General features: G+C 42.8%; 1 protein-coding gene across 5 annotated transcripts in view; it reads right to left on the bottom strand.

Annotated features, from left to right (window-relative positions):
- Positions 1-18,467, bottom strand: part of PLAGL1 (PLAG1 like zinc finger 1) — a 48,234-nt gene that overhangs the window by 12,685 nt on the left and 17,082 nt on the right. For 3 of the 5 annotated variants that reach the window (XM_042795877.1, XM_042795876.1, XM_032983196.2), the window contains exons 2-3: positions 15,410-15,452; positions 144-299 (exon numbers count right to left, since the gene is read on the bottom strand). In XM_042795877.1, the coding sequence (XP_042651811.1) occupies positions 144-299; positions 15,410-15,428 (175 nt within the window). In that variant the 5' untranslated portion in view covers positions 15,429-15,452. Of the gene's footprint in view, positions 1-143; positions 300-4,144; positions 4,164-15,409; positions 15,453-18,467 lie in introns of those variants that run through there. The other 2 variants (XM_032983197.2, XM_032983198.2) reach the window with 2 other exon arrangements.

The following is an 18,467-nucleotide window of genomic DNA, read 5'->3' as shown; positions in this document are numbered from 1 at the left end:
TTTAGCTGTGCCCAGCTGAAAATAAAGCAGTTTCCATACTGTTAATACCCAATGATTACACCTTGAGTTATTGATGAAAACAAGCCAGTGTCAGTACTTTTGCCCCTGCTTTCTCAAATGGGGGAAAGAGCTAAAATACTTACTCTGCTGGTTTCCAGCTCGCAGCTCCAACACTCGCAAAGTGAGGTAATGAGGTAGGGTGAGACGGGCTCGGCTAGGAATAACCCTATCTTTAGCCCTGATGAGTGGTCCGTGGAGTTTGCATTCTCCTATAAGGCTTTTGCCACAATCTTCACACCCTACAAATCCAGAAAAGGGAACCTGTTACTAAAAATGACATAGTGCTCTCCAATTTAGTCCCTTCTAATTTTGCCACCTTGAGAACACGTCTTGAATTACCAACGCTTTTCTTCACACCATTGTTCTACGTTAGATAGCAAAAAGATTATCTGCAAGCCAAAACTGAACTAGGAAGTTTTGAAATAACACCTCCAGTTTGTGCATTCTCTCCTGTGCAAATTGGTGGGTCCTGACCTCCAAAGTTTTACACACATATTCATTTGGAACTGTCGCGAACTGTACCTTTAGGATGGCTGCAAAACTGGAGCTCACAGCATGCACACCTATAAATCAAGGTGCATATACTTATTTAGAAATGAGAAGGACAAAGTGCTAGTAACAAAGGTAATTTGCAGAGATCCAAGGAGTCCAAGAAAGATCACTGTGACTTCGTGAGCCTGCACAGACCATTCTCAGTAGAAGATGAGACCCTTGGTGTACCATGAAAAATGAGTATGATGGGTCTTACAGTCACAGCTCAGTTGATGATCACACAAGGGCAGCCTGCTTGTAGACCGTGCTGCCTGTGGAAGTAAGCCAAAGAGGCACACTGTATCTCCCAGTCATCGGTTCACAAGAATGACATCTGCAGGCTGAACACACAAACCATGCAGAGAAGTCATTAATGAGAAATACATGTCTGCACACTGACTTTCCCCCAGCACAATGAGATATTTTAGGTTCAGTGTTGCTCAAACTGGTTGCCAGGGAAACTTATATGGAGCAGCGACACAACTGAGCAACAAGACTCTCCAGCAGAAGGTCATCCCGGCACTGGTGTCACACAGGGCGATGGGAAAACGGGGACTTTTTTGCACAAAACCTTTTTATAGACAGCAGAAACCAAACCAGTGAGCCAACAACGCTTTAAGACTGAGTTAAAAGGAAAAGCTGACACCGGTCATCCATAATTACTTCATTTTATTTGACTTCTGAAAACTCTGCTGAGTAAGCCTCTTGAGTAAGTGACAATAAGGAGCAGAGGAGAGGAGCCGGAGCAAAGAGAGTCCAAGGGAGGCACGGGATGCTGCAGCAGAGACTGGCTGGAGAGGTGAGGCTTCACCACAGACAGGGGCTCATGGCCAAAGAGAGGTCAGGAGAAGTGTAAGGGCTCAGGGGATACCCCCTGGAGAGACAGCAGAGGTGGTCTTTGAAAAGGGACAGTAGCACCATAATTGCCATATTCACAGTAGCTCGAAAAGGTTTCCATTTGTAAAGAGAAGTAGGCACTTGACTAAATTACACACCTCAAGAGTCTAGTCCAAAATCTCCCCAAATAAACCTGAAGTGTTCCTACTGAGTTCTTTGGGCTCTCCATCAGCTCTAAGTGAGGAAGTAGAGTTGCATGTTCATCAGGCTGTGGGAACTGCAGTAGTCCATTTTTCAACAATTGTCAGACCACGTAATAGTTTTCTTTTGTCACGGCTCCCAGACTGCACATCGGTACTATGCACAGCTGAAATACATGCTTTTTTTTGCCAGTGCTACAGATAAAGAACATGCCACTCTACAGTCATCACTTAAAATGCACAAAAAATAAATAATACATCTGCAAGGCAGAATTTTCTTGTTACACACTGTTTTATTTAACCGAAAGTCCTTTACAGCTAGGCTGCAAGAAAAGAAATATTTTCTTGGTGATTTAACTTAATTGGCTTTTAAATAAATTCCCAACAATCTATGTCTTCTGAGGGCAAGAAAACTATGAGGACTTCCTGAGCTTACCTAGAATAATAGCGACTTTGTCTCAAGTCAAACAGCTCCTGCTTGGAGAGTCGTTGTATGCAAACTGCCAAAAAAACATTACCAAAAGCAAAATGGAGACAAAGAACCGCTGTTAGAGGGAGGATGTATCTAATCATAAAGTACACGACCTTATCAATCCATGCCATACCTCTGTGATTCATCACTACCAAGCTCTTGAGCAAACCTTCCAGCCACCCCGGGGCAGTGCCCACCACAGAGGCCCCAGGGTGGGCAGTTCATGGAAGGCGGGAAAGGTCAAGCAGGGAAAAAGGGTCTCCCTTGAATCGGCCTCCAAATTCGATGCTAGTGCCCCATTAGCTAACTCCCCTTGGTCCTCCAGATCCAAGATGTAAGGTCTGAAACAATTCGTGTGGTGTGGGTGCTGGGGAGGCACTCCTCCAAAAACAGGGACCGCTTTGCATCGGAAGGAGTGCCGAGCATGCCACCAAGGTTCGGGGCCCCAGAGACGGCTCCCCATGTCTGTCCGCCTCGCTGGCGTGACAAAGCTCTCAGCTAGCACTGAATGAAATCAGTTGCAGAGCTGGGAGTGGGTTTTAAGCACCTTGCTAGTATGGCTTGGGATTCCAACCTGGCATTGCTGCACGGCACCTTGAAATATCCAGAGCTTGTTCTAGGATTTTCAATGTTTCATTATGTGGGATATGAAGATAACTAGATGACTTAGTTATTTAACAGGCATTTTGGAATTACGTTCACTACTGCGCGTTTCTGACCCCATGCCAGCATGTTAGTATCCTCACTCAGAATTATTGCACAGTAAAAATTGCCAGGTCTACCAGAAGCACAGGATTGGACCACAGTAAACATAGTAACTTTAGGGACTACCCTGGGGAACAGAGGCCTTTGTCATTTCTCCCCACATGAAAAGTGTAAAACTGTCAAGTTCATGTTTTTCCTCACAGATAATGACAGACCAAGTCATGAGCCTTTGTATTTCAGTGTTAAATTACAGATGCCTTCAGCAAAGTAATGTATACATTATCATAGCTGCAGCATGGCACCATTTTGCAAAACTCACACAGATTTTATGCCCCCTTGTAACTTGGCTGCTGAAGTGAAATGTTATTTTTTCAACAACAGCCTCAGAACACACTCTAACTTGTTGTGAAATATGGAGCATCCAGCTATGGAAACAACACACATTTCAGGGTACTAGCAGTAGGAATGAAATACCTACACTTGGTTAGAAAAATCACTTTCTGTGAAGGTTTCTTCTGCTTTTTGTTAGGCACTTTAGTACCTCCCTTGATGCTTTTACAGCTTCCCTGCTCCCTTAAATTGTATTTACACAAACAGAATTAATTGATTTGAGACAATGTTTACAGGAATACTTGATAATGTGCAAGCATGCAAGAAAAAGTAAAACTGCCTCTGTTCTTTTGCTTTGGTGTGATTTAAGTACATAGGCAACAAAAAGAAATAAACGAGATTCACAGGAGTTACGAGCTGTTAAAAAACAGGTTGTGTCATTTACTGTATCTTTAGAGCAGTAGTGCTATATTGTCCCCTAGAGGGTACTTCTTTGTTCTAAGCCTTCGCAGTTCCAAATAATGCCTTTTTTTTTTTTTTTTTATCTGTCTGTAGACAAAGCTACACAAGCTAATAGATTGCAGAGCTGTAAGATTTTTATTTTGCGGAACTCCACAGCAGCAGTGGGGAGGCACGCGTGCAGAAGAGCCCGGCACGGGTGCAGGTGCAGGCTCTGAGCAGGCTGCAGTGTGTGCAGCCCCCCCCTTACCCCCGGGACGGGGTGCTCACGCCCGGCTAACTGCCGCTGGAAGGGGTAAGTAAGAGCTGGCTGTGTCTGTGTCTCCTGCACGCCCCCAGCCTGGTACGCCCGCACCTGAACGCGTCTGCTCCCACTTCAGCCCCGCCACGGGGAGGCACGGTTCCCAGCCGTGGCCCCCCCACCCCTGCCCCTGGGGTCACTGGAAAAATGACACCCACTGCCTGCAGGATGCGCTCCCACCACACGGGCTGGCCGAAACCCTGGCAGCCGTGTTCCCGGGGAGGAGAATGGGCCGGGAGTGTGGCTCACCTGCACCGTCCTCACCATGCTGGCGCTTCCCCCCGGTCCAGGTCTAGGTCTAGGTGACAGCTCTCCTTTGCCGCAGGCTACAGCCCGGCAGCCTCGGTGGCCAGCTGGCCTCGTCCTCCAGACGGCTCTGGGGCTGGCCACGCTGCACGGGGGCAAGCTCCCGTGGCCAGCAGTAGCCAAGCGGGCACGGCGGCTCGGACTCAGGTTTTTCAAAACAGCGGCAGCTTCGTAGTGCCGTGCCACCCCCCCAGGCAGGGGCCCGACCTCGGGGAGAGCTCATTAGCGTGGGCAAGCAGCCACAGGCTGCAGTTACACAAAGTCCGGCTGCAGAGATAACAGGAGCTATACATAGCCATACTAGGAACTGCAATCACTGTCGTGATAGCTCGAACATACCACCAGCTCCTTACCCAACCAGCAGCAGAACACCACTTTTTAAAACCAGTTTGCTGAAAACTAGATGCCTATCAGGCAGTCCTTCCTGCATTTTCTCCAACCTCTCCTTTCAAGCAAGACTTTACGGTACCTGAACAATTCAGTGGCCCACAAGACGCCTGCGGTACGATTTACATGCCCTGAAGGCAGAGGTAAATCACTGCTTTTAAAACGCCCACTTCAAGCAATGATGCCCCGCGAGAAACGATCATCGGCTGAGCAGCGCTTGATATTTGCTGTGCTGGTTTGCAGCATTAGAATTAGCTCCCGTGCGCAGAGGGAACAAAGATCAGTGTACACAGCAGTCCAAATCCTAGCCTAATTACAATCATAAGATTTGCATAGCAAACAACAGTAATTTATCCCAGAATAAAACTGCACTGCTCCGTTAGCCGTGTTCAGCTTTCACATAGAGGAACACTGCAAAAATACCTGGTGGACATTTTCTGTCCAAGATACATTGCATGTGCACTACGCCAGTCTTGGTTCTTCTTACACAGAAGTACATGAGGTTTTCCTGCCCTGTGGCTTGTTCTGCAGCACTCTTTCCTGGAAAAGCTTGAAAACCTTGTTCTACAGTGTCATTTATTTGGCAAAAAAATTCAAAGTACTCAATTAGCAAACAGTTAATCCCAAGTTATTTTCCCATTGTGTCACACATTTCCTCTGTAAAAACCGTTTAAGAAAGAAGCCTTACATGTCCTAAATTTGATGCGCAAAGTACATTTACAAAGGAGCTGAAGCTTAACTAACAACACACTCTATTTATATTACAGTAAAATACAACTTGTTATAATTACCAGAATTCAGAATAATTTCATTCAAATCCCATTAACTTCTGATATTTTATCATGCTAAACTTCCTACTGACTGATCTTCACTTTTTAACTGTAATAACTGATGCCTAGTCCAACACAAAAATAGGTGAATATTTCTTCAGTGTCTCCTCCTTTCTATATCTCTTCTATCTCATACACCAAAACCTTGTATTATATCTATCTTATACAACAAAACCACGCTCTGCTCTGCATGGAAAAAATTAAAAATAAATAAATCAGGAAACCACACTCCACCCTGACTTTGAAATTAAAATTGCTCAGCTGAGCAAAGACTGAAAACTTGCACTTTCATGCATCACACAGCGTATTATTTGGGAAGCAGGTATTGTATTTTCCATAACCCAGCACGCAAAATAACACCCCCCCTCCCCCCAAAAAAAAGAAAGGGAAAGAAAAAAAGTAAATATATTTACTCCTAAGTGCTCGAGAGGGAAACTTTCAATAGATTTCAAGCAGTGAATTCCCACGTCTTTGACACACAGAGGCCCTGAAGCCTCTCAGTCTCTATTGGGTGGCACCGGTGCAGACACTGTGGGACATGCTGCTGGGGCAGCATCAGCTCCCTTACCAAGGTCTTGTGCTGCTGGCTGCCATCCCTGGGCTTGCAGGTGAGTAGACCACAGCCCCTGAGATGCTGGTGGAGGGGGAGGAGAAGTCGTGGTCCTGTGCAGGGCTGAGTGGCACCCTGCAAGTAAATGCCTATGTCTCTTTTGGGGCCCCCTCTCCCTGGGGAGGAGAACGGTAGGTGGTTTGCAAACATCCCAGCAATCATTCTTAACATTAAACATCCTTATAGGAACATGACCTCACTCTACTAAAATGTAAAACTTAAAAAACGAGTTACTATATTTGGAGACAGAATCAGAGAAATGAAACAGCAAACATGCCTTACTGATACCCCGTATGTTCAGGCAGACAGTCAGGTTGAGCTAATTCCCTAAAACTGGGACCCAGCACTGCAGGTGAGCCCAGCCCTTAGGCACTGTGACCCAGACACTGAACTGCAGTGACACTTTCGCTCACCTTGACTCCATCCTCTCCATGTCCCTGCCCTTATTCTCAAGAGGAAAGAAGATTCGGAGGGAGGGTACATCCCTGGGTCTCCAGCAGTGGGAGATCATCTGTCAAGGCACGTGCTCCTGCCTCACGGCGGTACAGTCCTGTCCAGCACAGCTGTTCTTACAGAAGGATGCCTCTAGAAGGAAGGCCCAGCACTTATCTGACTGTAAAGAAATCTTCTAATGCAAAGCATGCATGCATTTTCTTGGCAGACACAAGTTCCAGTACGTAAACTCTTCAGAACTCCAAAACTATTTATTATACAAACATATAAAAGACAACAACAACTATGATTCATTACTAGTTCCTAACAGGGAGTAATCATGATGACAGTCGAGCACATCTGGGAACAGTAAGTTTTTCGCCTGGTGACCATGAATTACTACAACAGGCATAGCCAGAAGGAACTTAACCAGCTTCCCATAAAAAGTCATCCTCCCACCAGGCCCAATGAGGCTTTCTACTGTGCTCCTTCCATCTAGTAAATCTTAGGAGCAAAAGAAGTTAGAGAAGCCTCAAGGAGCACAGCTGGGCTGTGAAATTCAGCAGTGCGACTGCACACAGCAGCTGCAGCAGGTTCCCACAAAGCCTGTGCAGCAGGATAGCTGTGCTCTGCTGTATCTTACAAACTTCACAGCTAGGAGGGAAACAAAAAGTTACCTCTACTGTTTGAACACCTTACAGGGCAGTAACTTCTAGGACCTTCCTGCAAACGTAAAGGAAAAAAAAAAAAAAAAAAAAACAAAACCCAAAAACAAACAAAACCAACCAAACAACAAACCAAACAGTAGGGAAAGTATGTAGGTGTGTTTATCAAGTTTAACTTCACTCTGCAGTGTGAACAACTGGTTTATCAAAGTTCTTGGTAGGTTCATTCATCTAAAAATGACTTGAGATCAAAGCGTTGATTGACTGATTGAAAGCTAATTTAAAAAATAATCTTTTTCTGGTTATTCTTGGGACTGAAACGTATGCGTCACATTTCTGGTACACCACATAGAGTTTGGCTGCTATCAGAACCTGTATACATAACGAGCACAGTTCAAGTGAAGTCACCTCCCGTAGTTTACATTTAACAGCTTCTAATCAGAACAAATAAAGAGACTTCTCTCATTGCTGAAAGCTGAATACATTTCAAACGCTCAATTTTTCAGGTGTTTTTTTTTTCTTTCTCTCCCTCTCCCTCCACTGGCTTGGCATGAAGTCATACAAAATTACATCCAGAAACAGGAAAGGAGGTTAACAGCAAATTCACAGAAACATCTGCTATTTTTTATGAGAAACAGGCTCAGTCAGCATAGCCTGGTCCTACGAAATGCCCAGCAAAAGCCCTCCTGCTTCACTCTGCCCATCTCTCCCAGAAGCAGCTGGTCCTGCTACGAGGCTGCGGCACCTTCTTGCTTTTGGTCTTCACTAGCACTGTCCAAACCACACTGCTTCCATGCTGCAGACAGCAAAGCTAAAATCCCCCTGTCCATAAAAATACAGACAGCCATCAAGAGAGTCATATTCAAACTGCTCATAAGCACCCTGTGGCTCCTGGGCCCTATGTTGGACTCCCTAATCTATACCTCCCACAGTACAAATTTTACCTCCCACAGCAAAAGCAGCTTCGGTTGGTCTCAAGCACTTTTAGGGATATTTTGGGCAGGCTGGTTAATTTAGTGTCGCACCTTTTCGTGGACAATGTTAATGCTGCTGCCTCAATTTAACAGAGACACTAGAATCTTCTATCGTTGTTCCAGCAGAAAAAAATCCCAAGCACATATGTCTTCCTAAATGTATATATGTATAAATACACATGCACGCATCCACACACACACCCCCTATCAAGTGCATCAATACAGTCAACAATTTTATTCATGGCAGGTTAACACTACGGTGTCAATTCTGATAAACGAAGTGGAGCAATTCTAATGACTAATGCTTAGTGTTAATTAGTTGAAATATTTCTAATCCTTGCAATATTCCCTTAAAAGAGAATGTTAGATTGGGTCTCCCTCTCCTTCACTTCACTGAACTTGGTTGTTACTGGCCACTAAGTCCAGATGTCACGTGGAGGAGGTTGGTGAGGGGCTCGGTGACAAAAGCCACCTCTCCTTAGGAAACCAGCCCAAATAGAATATTGCTCTTCCACTTTTGACACAGCGTTCAACATGGACTTGCAGGAACTTTCCCAGCAAAGGAGCTGGCATCTGGGATGTATTTCCAGCTGCTTACTGGCAGAAAGAACCAGGCAGGTAGACACGCTCTGGAGAAAGAAATATGAGTTTACTGTAGGATGCAATGAGGAAGCCTGGCATGACAGAGCAAAGAGATGCTGTACTCATCCTGTGGCTGCAGACCCTGAGGTCTTTGGAGGTAGTTACAACTAAGAGAAGCAAGCTACAGCTACTGGGAATAAGAGTGCAGTGTAAAAACCAAGGGACCCACTTCTGCAGGTAGAAGTCCATACACGTGGGTCTAGTGATGTGCAAGTAGCTGCCTTCTGAACGAAGGAACTCTGTGTGAGGAAGTGAATACACGGACACTTAGGAGTGGTGGGGGCTGCAACCTTGGAGGACCAATCCTGAAAGAACACTCCAATCCATATTACATTCAGTGGAAACTAAGTCTGAATAAAACTGGAACATCAGTTAACTTTCTCAGTGACCTGTGCAAATCTCCTACTGGTATTCCAATTCACCCAAGAGGACAAAGAAAAGTTTTGTTTTGTTTTGTTTTTTTGACTAATGAAACCTAAAGCATACATTTAAAATACTGAAATGTAGGTTCCTTTAAAAGCATTGGTTTTTGCAAATGAAGGGTCATTAACAGCTTAGCAAAACAGCTTGGCTTCTTACTTTGCATCACTTTTATAACAGAGGACACAGCTAACAACTTCTGTTATTACTTGCCTAATTTCCAGCACAAAAAGCATGCCTGATTCCCAGCTTCTCTGAGAAAAAAATGGGTAGGAAACGCTGACCCTTAGCCTTTATCCTGTTAAATTATTCTATTCTTTTAAGGCATGAAGTGATTTCTTTAAAAAAAACAACATAGACACTGGGAAGCTCTGCTGCTGAACACACATAAAAATGTTTTTCTGTGAAAAAAACACTCACACATGCAAGTGTCATATCTGTGTTTCCATTTACTTCTTCTCTAACATATACTTTTTTCTACTCTAAAGACATCAAATGGGAATGGTAAAATAATTATCTAATGTCTTGACTGATACTGTACTAAGAAATTCTGTCCATCTGAGCTTTAACAGACTGATTTAGAAAGGATAGTAAAATTGGCAGCAACAGATTAGGCAGCAGTATAGTACATTTCCCTTACAATAACTATTCTCCTCAGGCATAAGGACAGCCTTGAGTCCAGTTTTCTAAGACAGAGAACTACAAAGTACATGATTATAGAGTATTATTAGAGAATTACATCTAAGAGTTGCAAAAATTTTCTGTAGATGAAACACTCTAAACTCAGATCATAATAAACTGTATTTATTCTCCTTTTGACAGTGATCTCAGTTTGAGACTAAATAAAATCCAAACATTTTTTTCTACAGTTCTCATAAAATTGTAGTTTCTATAAATTATTTCCAAAAGTCACAAAAAAACCCCGTAGTCTCTATTACTAGAATATAAGAAGTAACCTTGCAAAGCAAAATTGTGAAGAATTTGTTCCCATTTTCATAGTTTCCTAGCTCAAAGAACAAGATCAACAGATGGTAAAGGCATCAACTTGGGGGAAATGCACCCTTCCTCAGATATGTATTTGTATAACCCTGGTCATTTAACATACCTAATTACTTAGAGCTGTGTATGATCACATATACTGCTTTGTATTTGGTATGTCTTACTCTACTGATTGGAAATTAATTATTTTATACTCCCTTCACTACAGCATTGCCAACAGGTCACAACAATATTCATATTTTATAAAGAGCCTTGATGTTAGAAAAGGCAAAGGGACAACTGTCTTGCCAAAACATCCCCATGTACTTCCCTACACGTCTGGCTAAGTGCCTTCCAGTCCAATACGTTAAACATAACACATTCTGCCTTGCCTTATCGCCCAAGTAACAGAGAACAAATGCCACCTTCTATGTCACGCATGAATCATCTACTTGCTTCTCCATTATACTAACTAAAAAAGCTCTGATCAACTGAGCTTTCCACAACTGTAATTCTTTTCTATTTACACCATTACAACTCCCCAGAAACCCTCACCGGTCAACATTTTCATAACACATCTAGATTACAGCATTAAAATGACCTACAAATGTATCTCCTTCTCAATTTAAATGTTAACTTTAAATTAGCTTTAAGTTTTAGCAGCTTCCAATACCTATCATGTACAAATACACTTAAGTGAGATCAAAAAAGAGTCCTGACTCATTTGGATAACAATAATGACAACAGAGTCCACAAACATCAGTATGAGCCTGCTTGGGCTCAGAGGTTTTACATCTTTGTCAAAATCATAAATGCATTTGCTTTTGACTCTGAAAATCTTGGAAAGTTAAAGGCAGAAGCCACAAGCAAAAATGCTGACACTTTACAGTTAAGCAGTGTATTTTCATTTTCAGGATCACAAAGTATTCTAAAGAAAGCATGTTTGCATATGGGGCCCCAACGCTTCCAAGAAAAACAGATAAGTTATCTGCTGCAGAGAAGAGCAAAATGAGACAAAACTACTAAGATTACTAGCTCAGTCACTCAAAGGAACAATTCCAGACTGAGGAACACAAAGTACTGCAATAAAATATGAAACTTCCCAAGCACTTCCCCCAAAATTAGGGGAATATTTGAGAGTTTTCAAACAACTTCACACATGCACAGACACTTTCAATCAGGTTTGCAACACAAACCCAGCAATTCCTACTGCCATGTAAATACAAGGCAGCACGATAGCAATTACTCTGTTTGAAGCTTACCCTTAAACTGGCAAAGGAAGAAATGACATTACTTTTTTTCCTGCAGTCATAAGCGGGCCACACCTGAAAGCTGTAGCTACATGAGCTCAGAAATCTTTTCCTTCAGTCAACACAGAAACTAATATAGAAACTGGTGATTTGTTCTCCTGTTTTCAGTAGAAAATTTACATATGAATTACACACCAAATTCCTTTGGTCTGATAAACTCTTCTGGACTCACATGAAGGAAATACTGCTTCTTCATTATCATCCTCCTCTTGCTATTCTTTACTGCCTTTACAGAAAAACTGTACACCTAAAGCCAGCAAACATAGCGGTTAAGTCCATCTACTGCCTTGAGTCTGTGCATAGAAACAGAGGTTTGGAAGTATATCCTTACATTTCAATGCATCTTAGATTCCCAGATTTTTTGCCAGACAAGCCTGCTTGTTTGTCACTGCCTTGTGCATAAATATTAATGCAATAGTTTGCATCAGTCCAGGAATCATCTGATGCAATTCAGCTGATTCTCAAAGACATAAAGAATTGCATATAATAGCCTACGTAAATGGCTGATTTTCAGAACCCTACTGCAAGACCCAAATACTAAATTATTTCCTATTACTTTTCATATTCATTAATAACCATTAGATAAAGAACAAATGAACATACACAGAGGCTAGAAACAGCACAAGAGTCACTTAGGTGTTTCCCATGACAGAATACAATTCAAACATTGTTTTTGCACTTGAGAACACAAATGCAAATATTTCATAATCACACTACATATGGGAAATCAAAACAATCCTTACCGGTTTTTAATTGGCATTTTCAGTAAAAAGTCAGGCTATGCTAGTACAAGGTGGCAGGAACTGTGCCATCCTCCTTCGGCAGACTTTTCCAAATGCCCCTGTGTTCAACTAAGTCTAAACTCTACTCTGTTTTGTTTCCCCAGGAGGACCCATTCAGCACCATGTGCTCCTTTTCAGCTGTCAATAAACAGAAGCGGTGAATTCCCCCGCGCTTCACAAAGCTAGTTAGGCATAGCCATTCATTTCTTCGGGAAAACAGGGCATTGATTTCAGCAAATTCCCAGGGAGCAGCTACAACAAAGAGATCAAAGATCCACCTCCTTTCCTGCCCAGCCTTGGCCAGCCAGGCCAAGAGGAACAGCGACAGGTTTCCCCAAGCGCGGGCCCGAGCCCCACTGACCACCGCGTGCTCCATTCACACCCGTCGCCTTCCTACATTCCTGGGACAGCCCCCGGCGCTAACCGTGACAAACCCCTACATTCAGGCAGCATAATATACTGCACGCTAGTTCATCCGAGGATAAAAAGAAAAACAAGCTCCAAGGGAAGTCTGCTGCTTCCCCGACTGGCCAAGCCTCAGTAGCTGCCAGACATTTTATAAACTTCTCTTTTTTTTCCTTAGCCTCTCCATCTAAAACAGAGAAACACTTGCTACCTCAAATTCATCATGCCGAAACTCCACTCGGATGTTGTCTTTTTTGGTTTGTTTCCACAGGCTTGAAGACCTAGCGGCTGGAGTCTGAGGTCTAGCTGCAGCAGCCCCTGTATTATGCAGCCATGACATTTTCTTTGTGCAATTTGCCCCAGACTGCAGCGATTTTTTCCTAGGAATCTAAGGGGGTTTGTTCTGGTTTGGTTAGATTTTTTTTTTTTTTTTTAATTATACATCTAGTCTTCATTAATGTGACCTCGAACAAGGTTTTTAATCCTAGAATTTGAGCTTGTATTGAACCGAGCACTAGTGAAAGACAATGCTGTGGCCAGGCTTAGGGACTAGGTGGTTAGGCTACATGTCTACTACTAAACAGTAAGAGCCAGAAACTGTTCCCCGGTGCTGAGACCACCTGGCATCAGCTCCACGTGTCAAAGCGCTCCTCACCTCCTTCCCTTTTTGCCCACAGTTTGGTTACATCCGAATTCCTTACCTGGAACTGAGCCTGGTAGATATTATCCCCAAAACACACCTTGGTGTGGCTTGTTAGCATAGGGCAGTACTAAGCTCATGGGTTGGCTCTGCACTACTTATTTATATAAAAATAGACAAAGATCTAGAGTCACTTCACATCTGTACAGATCTGCCAAGTTATTCTTCAGCATTCCGCTGTGCACTGACATTTTTCCAAGGCCCTACCTGGCTGACACAAACCCCACATGCATGTGTACTCCTGCCAGCTGGAACCTGGAAGGTCCCCCTCAACACTGGTACTGCCTCGAGGGTATTTACACATTTCCAAGTGAGAAGACAAACGTCTATCCCTCTAGCATGACCGAGTATCACAGGACCTGCCACAGCACAAGCAGTACAATACTGAGACCAGGTACAGGTGGGAGGAATGATGGATCGTTGCACAGAAGACAGCTGAGAACACAAGGAAATACAGAACTGCAGAATTATTTGAGTTGCAAGAGACCTGTGGAGATCAACTAGCTCAGCCTCTTGTAGAAATCAGGCCCTTAGATTAGCATTACCCATGACCCTTGTCAAGCCATATCTCAAATATTTCCATACAGGCAATTCTACCGCTTCCCTGGGCAGCCTATTCCAATGTTGAATCAATCCTGCAGTGAAAATGCCCCTTACATCCAGAAGCATCTCCCCTGAAGCAACTTGTGGCCATCCCCTCTTGTCCTGTCATGGTGCATGCTTGGGGAAAGAGTGCTTCCACCTCCTTTCCCATAACCACCTTTTCTGTATTGGAAGACTATGACTAGATCCCCTTGAGCCTTTTGTTCTCCAGGCTGAACACACCCAACTCCTTCAACCTCTACTCAGGCGACAACTTCACTAACCCACTAACCATCAGGAAAAACATGAGAAAGGTGCTGACACTGAGTTGAAGGGAAAAAAATGAAAGTCACAGGGCATGAAATAGCTAGAACAGTCAAACCAGATTAAACATCTGAGTAAAGTTGAGGAGTCTTAAGTGATTTTGACAAGGACTACTGTGCAGTCACCCTGTCCTCTCACCTTTCTTTAACATCTCACTCCCGACAGCAGTTTTGCTTGTTGTGTACAATAGTCAGGCATACTACGTTCCTTGTTTTAGAGTTCTCCCTGTATCTAAATGGCACTTAAGCATGACCCAAAATTGCCAGTTAGCAGATAAAGCTCAAAAAATGCATTTTCACAAATAACTTGATCTTGATGCACAGATATAGCCTCCACAGATAGCTGCTGCCAGTAAGCCACTGATGGTTTTATATTTATTAACTGATTACAGTTATTGACAAAAAAAACCTGTTTTCTTTGTTCCTCTGAGGAAGTATTGGAGACTGCTAAAATGGGTTTCTGAATTCCTCTCTCTTATACTGCACAGTGTGCAGCTGCGCAGCCCTTGGAGGCAATGATAAAAAATGGTAGCTGATGCACCAGAGGGACTCCAAAAGCAAGCACGTAGGTCAGATCAATAAGCACAAAAAATGTGCTTAATGCTGCAGATATCTTAGGCTGGAGCGAGAGAGTGCAAGTATCGGGGAGATCTGAGCAGTGTTTTTTAGTGGAAATTAGGTCAGCAAAGTATAAGAATATGCCAGTTGTATATTCTCTGCTGTTGAAAAAGAAGGATGGATGATAGTGGTGAGGCATGACATTTGGATGTGAGTTGGATAGTGATGCTTTGGAAACACAGGAGTTAAATTCACAAAGTGATTAAAAAATCCCAAGGACATCACTCAGTAGTAATCTGGGATGGTATTTGTGCCAAAGATGGATAAAACATTTTAGATAGAACTGTAATTTTAAGTCTCAATGAACCAGTCTGTTCTTATACATGGGCCAGATTTTTACAATTTTACTTACATTAAGTCATGTTTTACTCCAAGAATAATCCCGTTGATTATAATGGCAATATTGTTCCACAGATGTCTCGGAAGAAACGCAAATGTAAAAGCAGACTTTATACTTAAGATAAAAGACATAAATCATGAGCACATCTGGGAATCTGATAGAAACATATGGTACAAAAAAATCACTGTGGGATGAAGGAAATGTACTTACATAGCAGGTCTGTGGACATGTTTACAGATCAGGCAAAGGAAACCTACATAAAATAAATGAAAAAAGAATGATCAGTTTTTTGAACTAGCACTATTCATGTTTAAATCTCATGCTAGTTATATACGTAGTTTTTTAGTTCTTTAGGAAATGAGGAGAACATATCTAGGGAAATCTAACAAGGAAGAATTTCAGTTTGTAGAGGAAAAGAATAAATCCATCTATTTTTTACTCCTTAATAAATTATTCCACTTCATTTAACAAACAATGTGAACTTACAATATTAATGTAATGCATTTTAATTAGAAGCAGTTCACTGTATCCCATATCTTCACTAACATTTATTATTAAAACAGAATCTTCAGGCGCCGTGTATTTTACCCATGCCATTTTGTGTTTAAGCCTGCTATTTTTGGTATACATCTTAAGAGCCCTCACCCTTGAAAGGTCAAAGGGAATATTAACTAAATGTAGGATGAGACATTTTATTTGCTCTCTTGAAAGACTTCTGGAGACTGCTAGCTTTCTGCTAAACTGTACATCTTGTTCATTTCCCATTCATCTGCTGAAAGCTTACTATAAGCACACAGGATCAGAGCCTGAGTTTTCTGTAGCTGCCTCCAACACAGTGGGATCCCAATGTGTAGATACAGCTACCTGGAGCAACAGAAATAACAAAGCACATAATAATAATAAGGGGGCATGCAAATAACAGTGTGAATCACATCAGCTTGTGCCATTTTGTTGTGTCCTGTACAAATCCTGAAAATTTCAGGCAGTGTTTTAAGATGTATGTATATTTCGGGTGAAACTTGACTCTGATGAAGACAACAGTATTTTGTTGCTGACTGAAATGTGTCAAAGAAAACATCTTGATTTTAAAAAATACAATGATTGTTAGTAGGATACTTCCAAATTAATTGAATCTGGTTGGGAGAATGGAGGGAAGGGAATAAAGATGAAAGGAAAATTGGATGGTAAAGAATAATGAGAATTGAAGAGCAAACAGACGCAAGGAGAGTAAAGGAGTGGCAAAGTAAGGTGAATTCAGAGCATGATGAGGCAGAAGTCAGTGCTCTGATTATGAGAATTTGCCAAGGAAGAAGCTGTGCCTCTGCCAACTTGTCCATAAGCAGGATGAGAAAGCTGAGATCCATCTGCTGAAACCTATGAGCAGACCGTAGTGCCATTTTCAAGTGTAAGAAGACTAAGGTAACACTTCTAGTGATCCATTGTAAGCACCTAAATTGCCATCTTAGCTTGAGGACATGTTGTTTGTCCCTGCATACAAAAGTAGTCACGCTGAGCAACACCCGCCCCCAGCATTTACTCAAAAATTATGTACATACAGACCATCATTACTGGGCAACATAACAAGAATGCTGATTACATTAGCAAGTTAACAATTGATAAAGTTAAAGTTTAAGTGCTCACAGACCCAATCCCAAGACCAAGACACACAAAGTTAGGAAATCAGACTTGCTATCTTACCATGTGTCTCATCACAATGTAATCAAACCCCCAAGGATTTAAATTGTCAATCCTAGCATAAAAGACAATATATAAAGAACATATATGTTATAGGTGCTCTGCACTCTGCAGTCTGGAAGAGCTCTGATGTTGAAATATAAAGAGCTGCCTGGTCTTTCCTTCCCACAGGCTTAAACATGTCTTTCAAGCCTATGCTGCCTTCTCCAAACAGAAGACATGAACAAGCTTTGCATTTTAAAGAGTGATTTGCAGTGGTGGGTGGTGAGGGGTAGTTGACAGGTATACTGTAGACTTTATTGCAGAAAATTCATATTTTCAACAAAAAAATCAAAAAGATTCCTCCCACCTTTGGGCTGCCCACATTCCCTAACATCAATGGGGTAAAACTGACAGGGAATAGTTCATCAGAGACCTTCAGCAGGGAAGACACTACAAGGAGAAATGCTTCAATTGCCCATGCACGAGCATCCCATGTCTTCTGAGGTGCCCTAGGGCATCTGAAACATCCACATGAGGCTGAAAGTTATAATATTGTTTATATAGGAAAAAAGAGTCCCTCTTGGACCAGGGGCTAGAAGCTAGGCAGGGCCACCCAGGGCATCTCAGATGGTACTAGACACTTGTTTCAGCAAATTAATCAAGTCCTACAGCATTGCAGTTTGTCTGTTTTTACAAGAAGCCATGCAGAGAACAGGCAGGCTGCTGGTACATCACTTCTGTCTGAGATCAAGGGACTGCAGATGAGACACAAAATACAAGTGCCAACACATCAATGTCGCTTCTGTAACCTCTGTCCTCTGTCAAAACAGCCGCCTCCGGTGAACGTACAGCTTATAAACTGGCTTTTGCCTCTGACTGGGACTGTGTGTAGATGTGACAGAGAAGCAATAAAGGGGCCTGCACGCTAAAACGGCATCAGCGAGTCCTCTTTCCAGGTGAAAACAGCCATGCAGAGAGCAGGCCTTCTAAGCAGCAAGTGTCCTAGCCTGATTTCCACTGGCCAGAAAATGCTTACTTTCTGAAAAAGTACTACTCTACAGTTTGACTCCACTCCAGCTGAGAGGGAGGCACTTGTCTGTGGTGTTAATTTCTAAGAATTTAGGCCTTGCAGGGGGAAGTGGACTTTAATGGCATCCATATGTGACTGTACACATGCCAACCTTTGTCATCCCCAGACACAGCAGGCTACATGTTGTCACTGTCAAAGCAGTGCCACCAACTAATAAAGATTTCAACCCCCCACTGAATTACTAGGCAAAATGATTTAATTGTGCCAACATTCAATCTGCTGGGCAATTACCTGGTAAACCACCACAACACAACAAGCTCTCCTTCTTCCGTAAGGCTTGAGTCAGTAGTAATACCTCCATGCTCCCACATCTGGTCTGCAGCAGTCTCCTGTCCTGAGAAAGTCCAGCTTCCGTCCATTCTCTCCCTATCCCCCACATGTCTGCCATACAGCCATGTTCCAGTGACACTGTGGTCCATGAATACCCCAGTTAAGGTTTGGTTGAATTGTTCTGTGGTATCACTTTGGTGGTAGAGGAGGGGGAATGGAGAAGAAGGAGCA

The sequence above is a fragment of the Tyto alba genome, unplaced genomic scaffold (genome assembly GCF_018691265.1).
Source record: "Tyto alba isolate M040663 unplaced genomic scaffold, T.alba_DEE_v4.0 Super-Scaffold_22, whole genome shotgun sequence".
Taxonomy (NCBI): Eukaryota; Metazoa; Chordata; class Aves; order Strigiformes; family Tytonidae; genus Tyto; species Tyto alba.
This window is presented reverse-complemented; position numbering and strand designations above follow the sequence as displayed.